This window comes from Sarcophilus harrisii, chromosome 1 (genome assembly GCF_902635505.1).
Source record: "Sarcophilus harrisii chromosome 1, mSarHar1.11, whole genome shotgun sequence".
NCBI classification, from domain to species: domain Eukaryota; kingdom Metazoa; phylum Chordata; class Mammalia; order Dasyuromorphia; family Dasyuridae; genus Sarcophilus; species Sarcophilus harrisii.
Genome location: NC_045426.1, coordinates 123,307,424 through 123,325,034, shown reverse-complemented (window position 1 = coordinate 123,325,034; position 17,611 = coordinate 123,307,424). Strand labels below are relative to the sequence as shown.

Sequence of the window (17,611 nt, the reverse complement as noted above, 5' to 3'; positions counted from 1 at the left end):
CTCACCCTATACTTTGAAAAAAGAGTTACAATACCAGCAGGAATGAACTGGCAAATGTTTAACTACAAGCTTTGGGAATGAGAGAGGGGATATGCTCATAGCATAAATTATAAGTCTATTCATCATTTAAATCTAGACAATCAACAAAATGATAGATCAGGCCCTGAGGTAGAAATGCTCACTAAAAATTTAACTCAGCTCTTGGGAGCCAGTTTGAGGAACTCCAAAACATACTTGCTACCTTCAGAATCCCTCAGAACCAGGTGGAAAGCTTAGAAATTAGGAGATTTTATGAGAAGAGTCATAAAAGAACCTTTCTCAGGGAGAGAGAGAGCTTCTTATTTTCTCCCCTAATATTTTGAGGAAGATGCGAGTATGGATGTGGGGGAGAAGGGCTTGGAATAAAATTAACGGAAAATTTTCTGGATTTTTAATTTGGCATCTTCAAGCATTGGGCATCCCCAATTTTCTTTTTCTTTAAGAATTGTTCATTTAGAAAATGAAAGTTTCAGAGTTTCCTACATAGCTACTTCCATAATATGAAGTGAGAAGGCACTTAAATAAGAGAAGGTACTTAAATAAGACATTCCTAGTTAGAGTTCTTTCATGGTTAGAATTAGGGTTTGTTCATACTGTGCTATACTATTCCTCCTCTAAATGCATACCCCTTTCCCCACCCCACCAGAGTCCTTCTTAAGACATAGTTCAATCACTGCCTTCTACATGAAATTTTTCTTAATCCTCATACATACTAATATCCTCCCCCAAATCTCCATCTAATTAATGATTTTGTATTTGTTCGCTTTACATTTGTTCTTATACTTAGTTTCCTGTCTTCCCTATTATAATGAAAATTATTTGAAAGTAGGAATTATTTCATTTTTTAAAAAAAATTTTTGTATCCCCTAGCACAGGGTCTGACACATAGTGCCTACTATTAGTTGATTGATGATTGTTACTCAAAGAGATAACACATTAATTTGGCATACTTTGCCTAACCCCACAATCTATGACTGTTAGCTCCTTAAGGGTAAGAATTATGTCATGTTTCTGGTATTTCAATCCAAGTGCTGTGACTCTACACTACAGCATATCTAATACAATGTATTGTATTTAGTAGATACTTACTAGTAGCTGAAAGAATGGTAATTGTTGAATCTTTTGCCACACATTGTCACTTAGCAGAGAGCAGGCTTGCCTCAAGGAAGGAATGTGAATGCTGTAGTTCAGAATGCTAATAGACTAGGAGTCAAGAGACTATATTCTTAGCTCTGCCACTTACTGGAACTGACTTTGGACAAGTCATTTCCTTTCTCTGGGCCTCAGTTTCCCCATCTGGGCAAAGATGAGGGAGTTAGATTAGATGAACCTTCAAGTTTTATCTAACTCTAATAGTCTATATTATATGGGGAAGTTCGTGGAGTAAGTATATGTGTGTTGGGATTGGGAGTCAGGCAAAAGATCAAAGTACTTTGGTCTGGACAGTAAAACACAGGTCCCTGTGGGTCAAGGATTCATTATAAGATCATGAAGCACAAAGATAAGCATTGCCTATTTCAGTTTTTCTCTTCAAATCAGTCCTCTTCCCATTAAATGTATTCTTTTGGAGTCCAGTGCTGTAGGGACCCAGGATGTCTGGAAAGACAGTGTAGAGCTGTAGAATAAGTACTGGATCTGGTGTCAGGAGAACTAGATTCAAATTCTAATTTGAACATTCACTAGTTCTGTGATTAATGGGCACGTCATTTAACCCCTGTGAACTTCAATCTCATTCTCTGTAAAGCAAGGAGAAACATCCTTGTATAAGTACGTCTACTTCATAGGTTTATTATGGAAAGTACTTTGCAAAATTTTATTTTTTAAATTGTTTTATTTTTCTGGTAATATATGTACATTAACTTTTAATACACATTTTTAATGAATCATGTTGGGAAAGAAAAATCAGAACAAAAGAGAAAAACCACGAGAGGAAAAAAAACACAGAAGAAAAAGAAAAAATGTAGACATAGCATGGGTTGATTTACATTCAGTCTCCATGGTTCTCTCTCTGAATGCAGATGGCATTTTCTATCCAAAGTTTATGGGGATTGCCTTGGATCACCGAACTGCTGAAAAGAACCAAGTCTTTTTAAGTTGATTATCACACAATCTTGCTGTTATTGTATACTATGTATTTTTGGTTCTGCTTATTTTCATCAGCATCACTATGTAACTCTTTCCAGGCCTTTCTAAAATCAGCTTGTTAATAATTTTTTATAGAACAATAATATTTTGTTACTTTCATATACCATAATTTATTCAGCCATTCCCCAGTTGATGGGCATCTACTAATTTTCCATTTTTTGTCACCACAAAGATTTGCTTCAAATATTTTTGCACATGTGGATCCTTTCCCTTTCTTTATGATTTCCTTGACATACAGACCCAGTAAGTGACACTGCTGGATCAAAGGGTATACACAGTTTTATAGCCCTTTGGGAATAATTCCAAATTGCTCTTAAGAATGGTTGGATCGGTTCACAACTCCACCAACAATGAATTAGTGTCCCAGTTTTTCCACATACTCTCCAACATTTATTATTATTTTTTCCTGTCACTATAGTAAATCTGAGAGTAGTGAGGTGGTATTTCAGAGTTGTTTAATTTGCATTTCTCAAATCAGTAGTGATTTGGAGCATTTTTGTAAAATTTTAAATGCCAATGATATAATTATATAAGTTGTTCTTCAGGTTCTGAATCAGTTAATACAAGTTAATAGTTAATATAACTATCTTGTAGTATTGTTGTAAAGCTTTCATTAGAGCTATTTGTAAAAAAAAATGCTTTGTAAATATTAAAATTTCAAAGCAGTGTCAGTTATCATTAGTAAAGAACTCTGTATTGAGAGTGAGAAGACACACAATTTAAAGTCCCATAAGTCTTTTGTCTTCAGTTTCCTCATCTGTGAAATAAGGACTCAAATATTTTCAATTTCAAAGGGTTATTATGAGTGCAATGCTTTTCAAACCATAAAATTATGAATACAGACACACATTTCTGTATGTGTATGTATACCTCTATGTATATACATATATATCAGCTGTTACTATCATAAAAGAGATAAATGTTTACTAGCTCTATCCATCCATTGAAATGCAGAGCTCTTTGACTTGGGTAGGTAGATAGAAAGGCTTTGAAAGGAGGTTATTTTTAATTCAGTTAATTTAAGTTCTTGAGCTTGTCTGCCTGCCTTTACAGGCACGTCTCCATTCCCTCAAATTATACCACTAATAAATAAATAGATAAATGAATGAATAAACAAACAAATGAATAGATAAATAAATGTACGTACTATTATCTCAAGTATTTTTTTTGAGATTGGGATTTATGATTGATAATAATTTATACTTATGATAATAATAAAAATTGATGACATATATGTGGTGCTTTAAGGATTTTAAAGTGCTTTACTGCCATTATTTCCTTTGATATCTGAGGTATTTTAATTCATTTCAAAGTCAGGGACTTCAAAGATCATCTGGTCCAATCTCTTCATTTTTAAGAATAGGAAACTGAAGCCAGCAGAGGGAAAATGTTTTGTCCCAAAATCATATAGCTAGAAAATAGCAAAACTATTATTTGAACTCATGACCTGAGACTTTACATTACAGCATGCAATGCTATTTAATCCAACAGGTATTAAAGGACCTACTCTGTACTGTTCACCATGCTACTAATAGAAATAGAAAACTGAAAAACAATGCAGTCTTTGCCCTCATGTAACTTGTTTTGTACTAGGAAGAATACAGCATATATACAATAAGGATAATATAAATAATGGGGGCAGAGGATCCAGACACCATACTCTAAGATAATTTGAATTAAATTGAGTGATAAAAATTCTATTAAGCTCTTACTGTGTGCCAGGTACTATGTTAAATACTGGGAATACAAATATTAGCAAGCCAATCAGTCTCTGCCTTTAAATAGCTCAAATTTTATTGGGGAAAGACAACACATAAAGGGGAGCTAGAAGGTAGGGAAAAGAATAGAAATACACAATGGCGGTAGGTAGGTAGGTATGGAAGTAGGTACAGCACTGGACTTGGAATCAGGAAGATTAATCTTCATGATTTCAAATATGACCTCAGATGCTATCTGTGTTACTTTGAATAACTCACAATGCTGTTTGCCTCAGTTCCTCATCTATAAAAATGACTTTGAAAAGGAAATGACACAATATTCTAGTATCTTTGCAAAAACAACAACAAACAAATCACAATATACAAAAAACCTCAAATGAAGTCACAAAGAGTTGGACATGGCTGAAACAACTAAACAACAACAACAATAATACACATGGTAGCATTGTGTGGAAATGGCCAGGAAATTGACATATGGTCAGATTCTGGGCAAGAATCCCAGAGACACAGTTAAAGGTTCCAATGGAAGGGTGATGAGAAAGATGAAAATGATGGGGAAAAGAAGAGAAAAAAGAAGAAAAGTGGGAGAATGGAAAAAGAGAGGCGGAGGGAAGAAGAGAAAAAGAGACAGAAATGAAGATAGGAAGGAAGTTTTCATAGGGAACATGGCACCTGATCTGGGCTTTGAAAAAGAAAGATTTCAGTAGGAAAAAAAACCATAGTAGAGGGGAAGGTCCACCAAAGGTAGTTTCCGTTATTCAAAAAAACTGCCAGAGTTGCTAATGAATATCAATATATAAACTTTGGGACAGACACTGTAACACAGCAGTTTTCCAGAAGTTCATTTGTAAGTCAATTGTTTGCAATTCAATATAATTTTCCATAGGAATGATACTTTGATATGGCTTGGAAATGGTTTTAACCCTCAAGATCCTCCACGACATCTTTTTTCAACCTCTGAGTATGAAGAGATGTCTTCCTTTTCTGAATTCCAATGGTACTTTATAGAGGGAGTTAAGATAGGAAACCAGTTTAGGGTCAGATTGAGGAGCAATTTAAATGCCAGGTTAAAGAGATTTTATCATGAAGACATTGGGGAGTTATTGAAAATTTTTTCAGCAGTGAAATGACATCATCATGTCATAAATGACATGTCATCATGGTTGTTTTAGAAAGATTAATGTAGCTATAGTTTGTAGCATAGAGTGCAAAGAGGAGAAATTGGGGACAGGAAAAGTAGTTATAAGGCAGCAGTCTAGGCATAATGTAATAAGGATCTGGACAGGGTGATGGTTATGGGAATGGTTAGAAAGGAGTAGATGTGAAAGAGTAGGGAAATAATAGAACTTGATAACTAGTTAGAATTGGGAGCAGAATGTGAAGGAAAGAGACTCCAAGGTTTAGTATCTGGGTGACTGAGATAATAGATAGTGCCATTAGCAGAAAATCAAGAGATATAGCTGGTAAAGGAGCAAGGTAAGATAATTAATTGACTTTTAGTCATGTTGACATTGTCTTTGGCAGGACATCCAGATGAAAATGCTCAGTAGGCAGTTAGAAATATAGGTTTGGCGTTTAGTAGGAAGATCAGGCCTAGCGATAGGATTTGGGGAGACATTTTACATACACACACACACACACACACACACACACACATATATATATAATCTTTGATAAAAGATAGAAAGTTAGCTATGTAGATACAATATAGAGGATGACTAGGTATCTATGGATATTTCAAAAGTTCAATAATAAATTAGTTATTTGGAACTGTATTTTCCTGTAGTTATGGTATCAATGATAGTTTGAAAGTAGGTCCATTGCTTAAGAGTCAGCCTTATTCTTTGATTTGCAATTTTAATGTTACTCCCTCCCTGAAGCCTATATTAAAGGTACATGGAGTAGGAGGAGGGGATACTATATAAGGAAAAGTTAAAACTACATTGGGAAAAAACAGGATTCACTGTGAATTAGTTGAACTCCATAGTATAGTGTAATTATTAAAAGGCAATATGACATTAATAAGAATTTTGTGCAAGAGTTTAGCAGTGAATTTCTTACTTAGAATTGATTAGTCTATCACCAGAGTGCTACATGCAATTTGAGGCACTGTCTTTGAAAGGCATACAGAAAAATAGGAAAGAGTCCAGAAAAGAGCAAAGAAAATGACTAAAGTGTTGTTAAATAGGACCTTTAAAGAAAGGTCAGAATAATTGAAATGATTTAGTCTAAAGAAGAGAAGATTGAGAATATGACTCACTAATTGTCAAGCTTATGAAAGGTTATTATAAGGAAAATGCTGACCATCTGCTTCTCATTTCATCCAAAGGAAGAGCAAGAAATTAATTTCAAGTAAAGTATAGAAGATTTAGATTAGATGTGAAGATGAACTTTTTAAACTCTAGAATGTTCTCACCAGAAAGATTGTAAAACATTTCAAAGATTAGATAATTTTCAAAAGTTGAACCAGGGGAGAATTATGAATACATAATATCACTTTTCTGGAGGTAGTTGTATAGCTGTATCTGGGCCCAAAATCAGAGACTAGCAGAATCAAATCTGTATGAAGAAAAAGACCCAGAAGAAAATTGTAAGATTCAAGCAGATGTCCAGCTATTTTATATGGTTTATATGGTACCAAATATCAGAGTGTTTGAAAATGCTGGACAATTTATTTGATTTTTTATTTTCTTCAGATCCCTATCTATGGTCAATTAGACCCAGCTTCCTGAGATCATACTTTTCCACAAAGGCCCAATTCCAGCACTATCTCTTCTAAGAAGACTTCCCTGATTTTGTTGTCTATTTTCATTCCCTTGTCTAATTGTAGAGCATTTTTTTTATTCTTCTTATATACACATTCTAATTTGTATCATGGTAATCTGTGTACATTCTTTTTTACTTTTGCTACACTGTAAGCTTTTCAAGGACAGAAGTTTTTGCCTAGCTCCAGATATAAGTGCATTGTACACAGAATACCCTAAATAAATATTTGTAGACTGAAAAAATGAATGATATTGATAATATGGTGATAATCTCTATATTGCTGCCAATAAAATGCAAGAATGTTTATTTATACCTGAACATTCTGAGTAATATCTATAGACAACATTAATAATAAGCATGGTTATAAATTAATTAATCAGCTACCACCTTGATATCTTAATTAAATGAAACACAGCATTAGCATAAACACTTCAAGACAGAAAGCAATAAAGATGGGCCAGATGGAAATACAGAACCTTCATTTGTATTTATCACCATAACTTCTTTCTTTCCCCCAGATGGCATCTCCAAATGGGAGAATATGGTCCCTCAGACAAGGTAATCAGGGCTCAAGGCATCACACCAAGACAATGTGCACAGGAATGAGATTTCTGCCTTTCTGAGAGATGAAATAAAAGGAGGTTTCAAGCAAGATGATTAGCCATTAACCTCCCCTCAACATTCTAGTCCCCAGGATTCAAAGGCATTGATGTGACTCAACATATGTTAAAATGCTTGATTTTTTACTTCAAGGACTCTTCAGATGTCTGCGTTAAAAGCTAACATTTCCATCTCACACCTATCATGTTGGCTGAAATGATAGCAGGGAAAATGACAAATGTTGGAGGGGATGTGGAAGAATTGGAACATTAATACACTGTTTGGTGGAACTGTGAACTGATCCAACCATTTTGGAGAAAAATCTGAAATTATGCCCAAAGAGTTATAAAATCATGTATACCTTTGACCCAACAATACCACAAGTAGGTCTGTTTTCCAAGGTGATCAGGAAAAAAAAGGGGGGAAAAACGTATTCTAAAATATTTCCAACAACTTTCTTTGTGGTGGTAAAGGACTTAACAATTCTCAAAGAACTATTTTTTCCTCATTCCTTTGGGCAGTTTGATTCTTTCCATGATGATTCACTAGAAATGGGTAGTATACTGTCACATTTGTATATATTAGGAAGCTCTTCATCACAGCTCACATACCAACCCAAAGGAGAAAGCATGATTCCTGATTTATTATGTCGTGTTAGCATGTAGCTCTCTCCATGCCTTTGTGCAGGGAATTGCTGGCCACCATGATGCATCCCTTTCTCTTTGAGCCAGGTACAAATTCTGATACCTGTGTATCCTTCTGATGAGAACCAGATACCATTTTTCCTTATTCCTGTTACATCTTAGAGCTCACAGTTTCTTCTTCCTCCCTGTCTTTTCCGTGTCAAAGTTTTGAACTCTTTGTCCTTGACATGGTTGATCTGGAAACCATGAGATGATAAAGATTAACAAGAGTAGATTCCATTTTTAGTATCTCTGCCAAGGATCCTCTTGAAATGACAAGGGAACCTCATTAATGTGAACCCTGCTAATTGCAGTTGCAGTAGCTCAGATATGGTGCCCATGATTTGTATTCAGGAATGAATTAGAAATGATTCTTTCATCTGTAGATTTTCAAAGATTTATAGCTATGTCTTGCTTTTCCAAAATACATTTGCTACTGAAAAGATGAGAGTAAATCAAATTTTTGTAAGTTGAATCATTCAAAATGCACTTGGGGAGCACTCTATTTAAAGGAATCCTACTGTGAATTTTTCTTTCTGTAAATCAATCTCTTAATTTATTTTTTGTGTAAACCTAGGTCTTCATGTATTGGGTAAGCTTTGAGCTAGGATCATAGAATCATAGATTTAGAGTTAGAGAGGACTTCAGAGGTTTTGTCCAAACCACTCCTTTTGCAAATGAGAAAACTGAGGCACAGAAAAGTCCCATAGCTATCAGTATCAAAAGCAGGATGTAAATACAAGTCTTCCTGATTCAGAGGGTAGTCCTCTGCTTTTGGGTCATAATAATAGCTTGAAGGGTAGTGGGGTGGCACAGTGGACAGACTGGGCCTGGAATCAAGAAGATTCATCTTTGTGAATTCAAACACTAGCTGTGTGATGCTGAGCAGGTCACTTACCCTTGTTTGCCTCAGTTTCCCCATCTGTAAAATGAGTTGGAGAAGGAAATAGGAAATCATTACAGTATCTTTTCCAAGAAAATCCCAAAGGGAGTCATAAAGAGTCAGACATGACTGAAATAACTGAACGATAACTATAATAATTTGAGACGTATATGATATAGTGTTTAGAGAGTCTTTAGAATCCAAAGACTTAGGGTAAAGTCCTTTCTCCTGGGGAGAATTGACTCTCATGGCCCCAGAGAGTTTTTGAATATCATAAATTGCAGAACACATGCTCATCTATACTGATAGAAGATATATCCTCATTAGAAGTTCCATATTCCAATGAAATTACAGGTCTGGTTCCAAAAGAAAAAGACTTACTTAAAAAAATAACACTTTACAATTTATATATGACTTTGATCCAAACAATTTTGTGGAGGATGTAGTATCAATATAAGTATTTCCGTGTTACAGGTAGGGAAAATGAGGTGGCACAAAGTAAAATAATTTGCCTCCATTTTTAGATTGGAGTGGCAGAGGTTCTAACTACAAAGTCCAGGGAACTTTCTATGATACAAAGAGGTCTAAAAGTCATTACCTTTACAGAGATTCAAGAAGTTAAGGACTGTGTCACCATGCCTTCAGTCTATACTTTGCAAATCTTTAAGTATTATATAAATATCAAGTACACTTATTTTTCTAGATTTAGAAATATGTGTTAAAATACTTTTACCTTGATTACATAATGTATATCCTTTAAAAAAGATTAATACCACTTTTTAATTTCTAGGAAAAAACCTAAGCCTGTTTTTCAGTTGTCATATCCACTATGATGACCAATTAAAAAAATAGAATTCATTAAATTTTTTTTCTTTAATGATGTCTAGTAATCAAATCTTTTTTGACAAGTCACCCTAACTTTCCTCTCAATCATTCTGGATTAATAGATTAATTTCACTGTTTCAGCCAGGTTACTACCTGTTGTCAGATAAGAGAGATCTCCAAATGCTAGGACCAGAGTCAGAGCAAGAACATCCTTATTGATTATGGCAGTAGCAGGCCCTGGAGGGCATCTGGTTGATAGGAAATGGACACTGATGAGCTTAGATCAGCCAGAAATGCTTTGGGTCCCTCTGGACTCTAGAGTCTTACTGATATGCTGCTGATAGGGCTTGAGTTCAGGAGCACCAGGTGAAATAGTGATCCAGTTCTTTGTTTTGATGAAAGGCAGTTCATAAGAGTAAAAATAGGACTTGGGAAGAAAATCAGAAAATATGGGCTTTACCATTTGCTGGCTGTGTAACTAAGGAGGAAAAATAATTTTCTCTATCTGAGCCTCTGTTTCCTCTTCTGTAAAATAAGAGAGTTGGATTAACCGATCTCTAATGTTCTCCCTAGTTCTAATATTCTATATTCTGTGTTCTAATATCCTTTCCAGCTCTAATATTTTATGATGTTCTAACTTCCTTCTGTGATTTCTGAGAACATGATTTCTTCCAGAATAGTATTCTTTCCATCTTTATCTTCCCTTCTCTGCTTTTTTTAATTTTTTTTTTCTGGAAGGAGGAGGATGAGGAGAAGGGAAGAGAGTGTATTTGGTGTTGCCCAGAGGCAATGAGAAGAGGAATTAACTCATTCCCTCGCCTCCCCATCCTGAAACCCTAAATTCATAAGGTTTTATTCATATATATATATATATGTAGTCTGTCTATATGTCTGTGTCTGTCTATAGAGAGAGCAGCTTGCCCTGTAGGATGGTATCCATCCAAGAACCTAAGGCAAAAGACATATAGGTCTTTTAGGCATCAGTCTTTTGGTACCACAGTCAAAGAAGTCCATTCAAGTCTTTGGCTTCCCAATACTTAAGTTCAGTCCACTCTGGGCCAATTACTTTTTAAATCTGCTCTAGGTCCTAGCATTAGACTTTACCTGCAAACCACTCATTCATTTATCCACCAGATATTTAGGGAGAAAGAGAAAAACTCCATTAACTAGTACCTTAGCTAGTAATGGGAAAGCCTCAGTATCCTCATTGGCATTAGGTATGTACTACATAGCTGAGGGATGAATGGGTACTAGCTCCCAGAAGAAGTTTTATCAGAGAAAGAAGTTTTTGTCCGGTTTGTGAGATAGAGCTCAGAAACTGTATATTCCTTATTATATAGGACTGGGGACTCAGCAGGCTAGGGTAGAGACTAGAGCCTGAAGTAAAGTAACTTAGATTTTCTATGTTTATCCCCTATTCTCTTCCTTTCCCTTGTTCTTACACATGAGGGGCATCATTGAATTAAATACACATTTTAAAATGAAAAGATGCCCTGGACTATGTGTGAATTCTAGCTCTGCTACCATGTGACCCGGCACCATGTTTGGGGCAACAAAGTGACTCAGTGGACAGAGTACCAGAAGATTCATCTTCCTGAATTCAAATCTGGCCTCAGATACTAGCTGTGTGACTCTGGACAAGTCACAATATTGCCTCAGTTTCCCCATCTGTAAAATAAGCTGGAGAATTATGTGGGAAACCACTCCACCATTTTTGCCACAAAAATCCCAAAATGTGTTCATGAAGAGTTGAACATGAACATGAAAAATCAACAATAGGAACATGTGATTGCAGGGAAGTAATTTCTCCCTCTGTGTCAGAGGCAATTCTAGATTTGGTGTCAGGAAGGTCTGAGTTCAAATGTGACCTCAGACACAAATTAGTCTTGTGACTCAGTTACTTAACCTGACTGCCTTGGTTTTCCCTTCTGTGAAAAGGGGGTAATAATAGCACTTGCCTTTCAGTGTTGTCACAATAAAATGAGATATTTGTGAAGCACATGGCAAATATTAAATAAAGAGCAAATGTTCTTATTATAATTATTTTAATAATTATTACTATTATTATATATTGATGTGGGCAACATGGTAGAGAGGGAGGGGACTATGGATCTTGAGTCAAAGGAGTTGCATTTGAATTGTGGCCCAGTTAGGTTACTAACCATAAAACCTTAGGAAAGTTATTCTGCCCCCTTTCCTCCCCTTCTTCCCCCCCACCCAACTCCTGTAAAACAAGGTTAGAAAGATGCTCTTTTAGGTACCATCTAGCTTTCTGATTCCTGATTCTGTGATATTATAAGTGCCAACTGTGTGCAAAGCATAGTTCTGGGTAGTGGAGGTGGTGGAGGTGGTGGTTAGGAATAATACAGTGATGAATAAGAAAGAATTCCTGTACTCAATGAGCTTATGATATGGTAGAGGAAGATAAGGAAAGTGTAAAAATAACTATAATATAAAATGGAGCATGATTAATACATAGAAGTATTACAAGCAAGGTAAAATGTGAGATCTAAGGATAGAAAGCTCATTTCTGCTTAGGGAATCGGGAAAGGAGAAGATGGCATTCGAGCCAGGTCTTGAAGTATGTCAGCAGGCATTGGCTAACACTGGGATGGGGAGAAGTATCTGTAAAGGCAGAGACCACACTGTAATTATTTTTATATCTGCCTTAACACCTACCATGGCGCTCGCACATATTAGGCATTTAATATTTGTTGAATTTAATTCTAGGTGACGGGGAACAGCATGTGCACAAGCACAGAAGTTGGAAGCTTATAGTTTTTCATCAGATAAAAAGGATATTTTTATGAAACATTGTTAAACTCAGAATCAGTCAATGAAAGCATGGGAAGGCTTAAGTTGGTCAGACACAAGCAAGAGAGCCCTGGAGGAATTCTAGGGAAGCAGAGGTTGCTGTGGTCGACTGAACAGACTGTCAGGTGGTCAAGGAGAGAGGTGAGTTTTGGTTTCTTGACAGTGTCTTGTTTTGCTTCCTGCTCTCCAGGTCTCCTGGGAATGGTCGCCCATATGATGTACACTCAAGTGTTCCAAGTCACGGTCAGCCTGGGACCTGAAGACTGGAGACCTCACTCCTGGGACTACGGCTGGTCTTTCTGGTGTGTGTCCTTTTCATCTGGTGATGGCATCTCCCTCAGGCAAATGTCAGAGAAGGTTATTTTTCTTCTCTCTAAAGAGTCACAGTGGGAAGAGCAATGGACTTGGTTCCAGAAGATACGGCTTAACTACTGCCTTTGCTATTTATTAATCAAATGACTTTGGCAAAGTCACTCCATTTCTTAGATCCTCGGTGTCTTTACCTTGGAGCTCTTGTTAGTGCCGTACCTCTTTGACATCTGATCAGATCCATTCGGTGTGATCCATGTGGAGTAGATCACAGGCTCACAAAACCAGAGAAAGAACAGACAATTACTGTTGACAATGACCCTTCTGCACCTTTTCACCTCTCGCTATGGCTCCATGGGTAGAGATTTCCTTGCCAAAAAATATTATGGGTAAAGTGCTTTGTAAACCTTAAAAGACTATATAAATCTTAGTTATTATTGTTATTAACAACGGCATATAAACTTTGCATGGGAAACAGGGCGGGAACAGGGAACCTTGGCAGGGAGTGTGATAGACACAATGAACACATCCTAAGGAATCCTCCAGTACCAAACCAAATCTCAGCACGTCAATTCAGAGGTTCAGAGTCCAGCTGAGAGTGGGTACTGAGCAGTGGAAGCACCCTGGCTTTGGAATCACAAAGCCAATTGTGGCTGTCAAGGTCCATCCAAGGGAAAGCCAGCATGTACTGGTAATTAGTAACCATTACCACCAAGGTTGGGGAAAAAGAAATTTTTACCTGAAGCAAGAGAGGAGAGACCTCAGTTGGGAGGAAATCAGTGGGACTAAGATGAGAAGACAAGTCAGTTGTTGCTTAGGGAGTTTAAGTCTAAAGAATTTGTCAAATTTGGAATCTGAAAAGTGGATAGGGCCACGCAGCTGACTGAAGCTACTTCCCTGAAGCTTAGAACTTTATCAAGGCTTGCATCTACCGTCTTTAGCTGGCTTTTTCTTCTAGTTCTTTGCCTTCTCCTGAATAAACCATTTCAACCACGCCAATGGACTAGATGGCAGTTCCCCCCTTAACTAGCTGTGGGATTTGGGGTAATTCACTAAAGTCTCAGTTTCTTACCTATAAAATGAAAACAGTTGGACTTGATCATGAAAATTCCTTCCAAAACACATCTAGTTTTCTAAACTGCAGTTTAAGAAAAAGAGCCTTGGCTCAGTCAGATGTGTGCAAAATCCACTACTGATGGTTACTGACTGTGTGACACTGGGCAAGTCACTTAAAAGTCTGGACCTCAGTTTTCTCATCTTTAAAATGAATTAATAAATAAAACGAAGGGGTTGAATTAGAGGACCTCTCAATTACCATCCAACTCTATATCCGTGATCTCTGATGTTTTCACTGGAGTCTTCTCCTCCCATCCCCTCTTAGGAGTAAAGGATGAGGATCCTGGAATAGCCCTTCAGCTGTGTTAGATAACAGGAGAGGGGAGTAGCCAGGAGCTGTCCCACTCAAAAAGCCCTTGGGCCTTATACCCTTTATTGATATTCCTGAGGAGAACTTTTTGGTCTCTGGGGAGAGAATGTTTCCACCAGAGAGGTTATAGATAGAAGGATTCCTGATCATTCCTCCTGCTCTCCTGCTTTTCTGGCTGTGGGTCACCAACTTTCTTTTTGATTTATTCATAATACAGACTTGAATGAGTGGGGATGTGTTGGCGCTGATATATTTCTCCCTGTCACTGAAGCCAGAGAAGATAGATTTGGACCATTTTTCATCCCTCTAGAAAGCTTACATTTGGGGGTTCTTCCAGAGCTCTGCTATGTCATCTCTCTTGTTTAATATGTGTGGGACTATTTGTCAAGATTCAGTACTTTCACAGGCCAAAGTCTCCTGAGAGGGGATTGGCTTAAAATAAGATTAAGAGAACTGTAAACATTTGGCTAAGGGACTGAAAGAAAACTCTTCTGGGAGGCAGAAGAATGCTGTGGAATGAATGCTAGCTGTGAAAGACCTTGGTCCTGCTTTTAACCCAGCCACTAACCAGTTTAATTGGACAAGTCATTTCATTCCTTCAGGCTCAGACTTCTCATTTCCTTCTCACATTTCTGTAGTCCTTCCAGCTCTACAACCACTCTGTAAGGGAGGCAACATGCCAATATTGTTACATTTTACAATATTACATTTACAATATTATTAAAATTTTACAAGTCAGCAAACTGAGGCTTGACATGATTATGATGTGCTCCAAAGTCAAATACTAAGTATGTAGCAGAATCTGGATTTAACTCAGATTTTCTGATTCTTAATGATTCCAGGACTCTTTCCGTTATATCTGTCTGATTCTGGAAAATGAAGTTGGTAGGTGTGGGCAATAAATTAGATGATCCCTAAGGTCCCTTCCAATGCTAACATTCTAAAAATCTGCAATTCTAATGAAAATATTGATGTTCAGATTTCATGAAAGAAGTGAAATATTCTCCAAGGTGCAGAGCTAATGAAGATGCAATCATTGGCTTCCCTAGGCTCAGACTGCAACCATTATTGACTGTCAACTTGCTTGTGAATGCATGGGTTTGGATGGCTCTGCGCAAGCCTCCCCCAAGTAGGGGAAAAAATTCAACTCAATGCATGAGTCCTGCTGACCACGTTGAAGAAGATCAGCTTTGTGTATGAAGAGCACCAAACTAACCTCTCCTGCTAAGAAACACAGGCAGATTCTTAAAGTCTGGTTTCAATTTCTTCATGACCTTTCATGAGCTGTAACTGCCCATCATCTTGCCCTAAGACTCTTGAATCTACTTATGAGCTTCTTCCAGCACAGACTTCTTTCTGCCCCTAACTTTAATTTCTAATCTAAGAAAATAATTTCTTTCTTTGGATGAGGTGTTCTCTCTCTCCAGTTCTTGGCTCTTTTCAGTAACTGCTGATTTCTTCCATTTTGCTCTGGGTTAGCTCCTTTTGGACACTCTTGGACCTCATTTACTAAAGGATTATAGTTTTTAGAGCTAGAGGGTGCATTGAAAATAATTGAATGTAATCTTACAGATGAGGAAAGCACAGACAGGTTAAATGATTCAAACCTAGGCCGCCTAATTCTATCCATAAACATTCATTAAGCTCCTACTATGTATCAGACACTAGGCTAAGGACCAGGGATTCAAAAAGAGGCAAAATATAGTGCCTGCCTTCAAGGACCTTACAATCTAATCTCTGACTGACATAGTGTCATCCTTACAAGAATTTACTTTTTAAAGTAAGGTCACACAATATTGAATGCAAATATATGTGATGGTGGTGAATACAGTGATGTATAATACTGAGAACCATCATGGTCTAATGGCAATGATATTGGGCTAGAAGTCAGAAGACCTCAGTTAAAGACATAGCTCTAAGAATGATTTGTCAATGTGATGGTTAAATTATTTAGCCTCTCTGATTCTGTAAAATGGAGATAATATTACTTATTATGCCTATTTCATAGAATTGTTGTAAGGAAAATGTTTTCATAAACTGAAAACCTCTCAAATAAATGTCAGCTATAATTTGTGCTTTGCCATTTTATGTTTAAAAAGTGCTTGTCGCAGTAGATAGTGGCTCCCTCTCCATTGCCTGTGCTCTTTTCAGATTCCAGCTGTGTTAAACCCTGTATCTTCCTACCTCTACCCACTCTCTGCCCTCCAGTTACCCAGGAGAAGCAGCAGATTAGTTACCTCCCTTGGGGCTAAGAGCTGCCCCACCACCAAGCTTCTGCATGGGGCTTAGCATCCAAATGCGTTTACCCCATTAGCTCACTTACAGAATTGAAGCAAGAGGAGCTTTTCAAGGCAATCCATTAATGTGTTCTCCTATAAAAATCCAAGGCCTAATAAAGCAGTTTGAAATAGATCAGTTTGTAGTTATTGTCCTAGAACAGGACTGTACAAACAGAGGGATGCATTTTATCTAAATCATCTCCCTTGAGGCAAGCCAGTGTTGTCTTCCTTCTGCATAAAAACAAAACCACAGCAGAGATAAGTGATTCATTGCAGACTAATCTGGACCTCCCAGCTGGAGAAAGAGGTCCATTTGCACATCTGCAGTTTCTGATCTCTAACATCCTTTTGGGTATAATACTATATTCACACTATCCAGCTTTGGTGAATAGTACTCCGCTCTGCTGCGGGAGGAAAGTAAGCCTGAACATGTTATGTCTTCTTCATTGGTTGGGGCCAATTTAGAAAGCCTAGGGCCAAGTTCTATAGCCATTTGGTCATGATTTTTTTTTAACCTATCATAAATGTAAATATATTCTCTCTGAGTTCCTGAGAAAACAGAGAAACCAAGACATGCTCATCTGTATTTGTGTATGAGTATTCAATCTTGGAGCACATAGGTGGCCCAGTGGATGGAGTACCGGGATTGGAGCCTTTCTGAATTCAAATCCAGCCTCAGACACTTACTAACTGTGTGATTCTGGACAAGTCATTTAATCCTATTTGCCTTAGTTTTCTCATCTATAAAATGAGCTGGAGAAGGAAATGGCAAACCACTCGAGTATCTTCACCAAAGAAATCCAAAATGTGGTCACAAAAAGCAGGACATGACTGAAAATGACTGAACATATTCAATCTCAAAACTCTTCAAGGTTAATTTCCCATTCAGTTGCCAAGCCCGCAGCTTACTCCTTCCTTCCTGTCCTCTGCCCTACTCCTGTGGTTTATCAGGATTTCCATCCAGATGGAATATAGGGGACAGCAGCCAGCCGAGCTCATCCCATCTCCCCACTCATTGGCAACCTGTACTTTCAACCCTATTTTTCTCACCCCAATAGTGCCCAACTTCAAGGATCCTGCTTTTCCCCTCAACTATGATTCTTGAGGAGTAGAGGCAGGAGGAA

At 37.3% G+C, this 17,611-nt stretch overlaps 1 protein-coding gene across 2 annotated transcripts in view; it reads left to right on the top strand.

Annotated features, from left to right (window-relative positions):
* The window catches only part of GSG1L (GSG1 like), a 361,289-nt gene that overhangs the window by 263,558 nt on the left and 80,120 nt on the right, over nt 1-17,611 (top strand). For both annotated transcript variants that reach the window (XM_031962802.1, XM_031962806.1), the window contains exon 4: nt 12,664-12,775. In XM_031962802.1, coding sequence (XP_031818662.1) covers nt 12,664-12,775 — 112 coding nt within the window. The remainder of the gene's footprint in view (nt 1-12,663; nt 12,776-17,611) is intronic.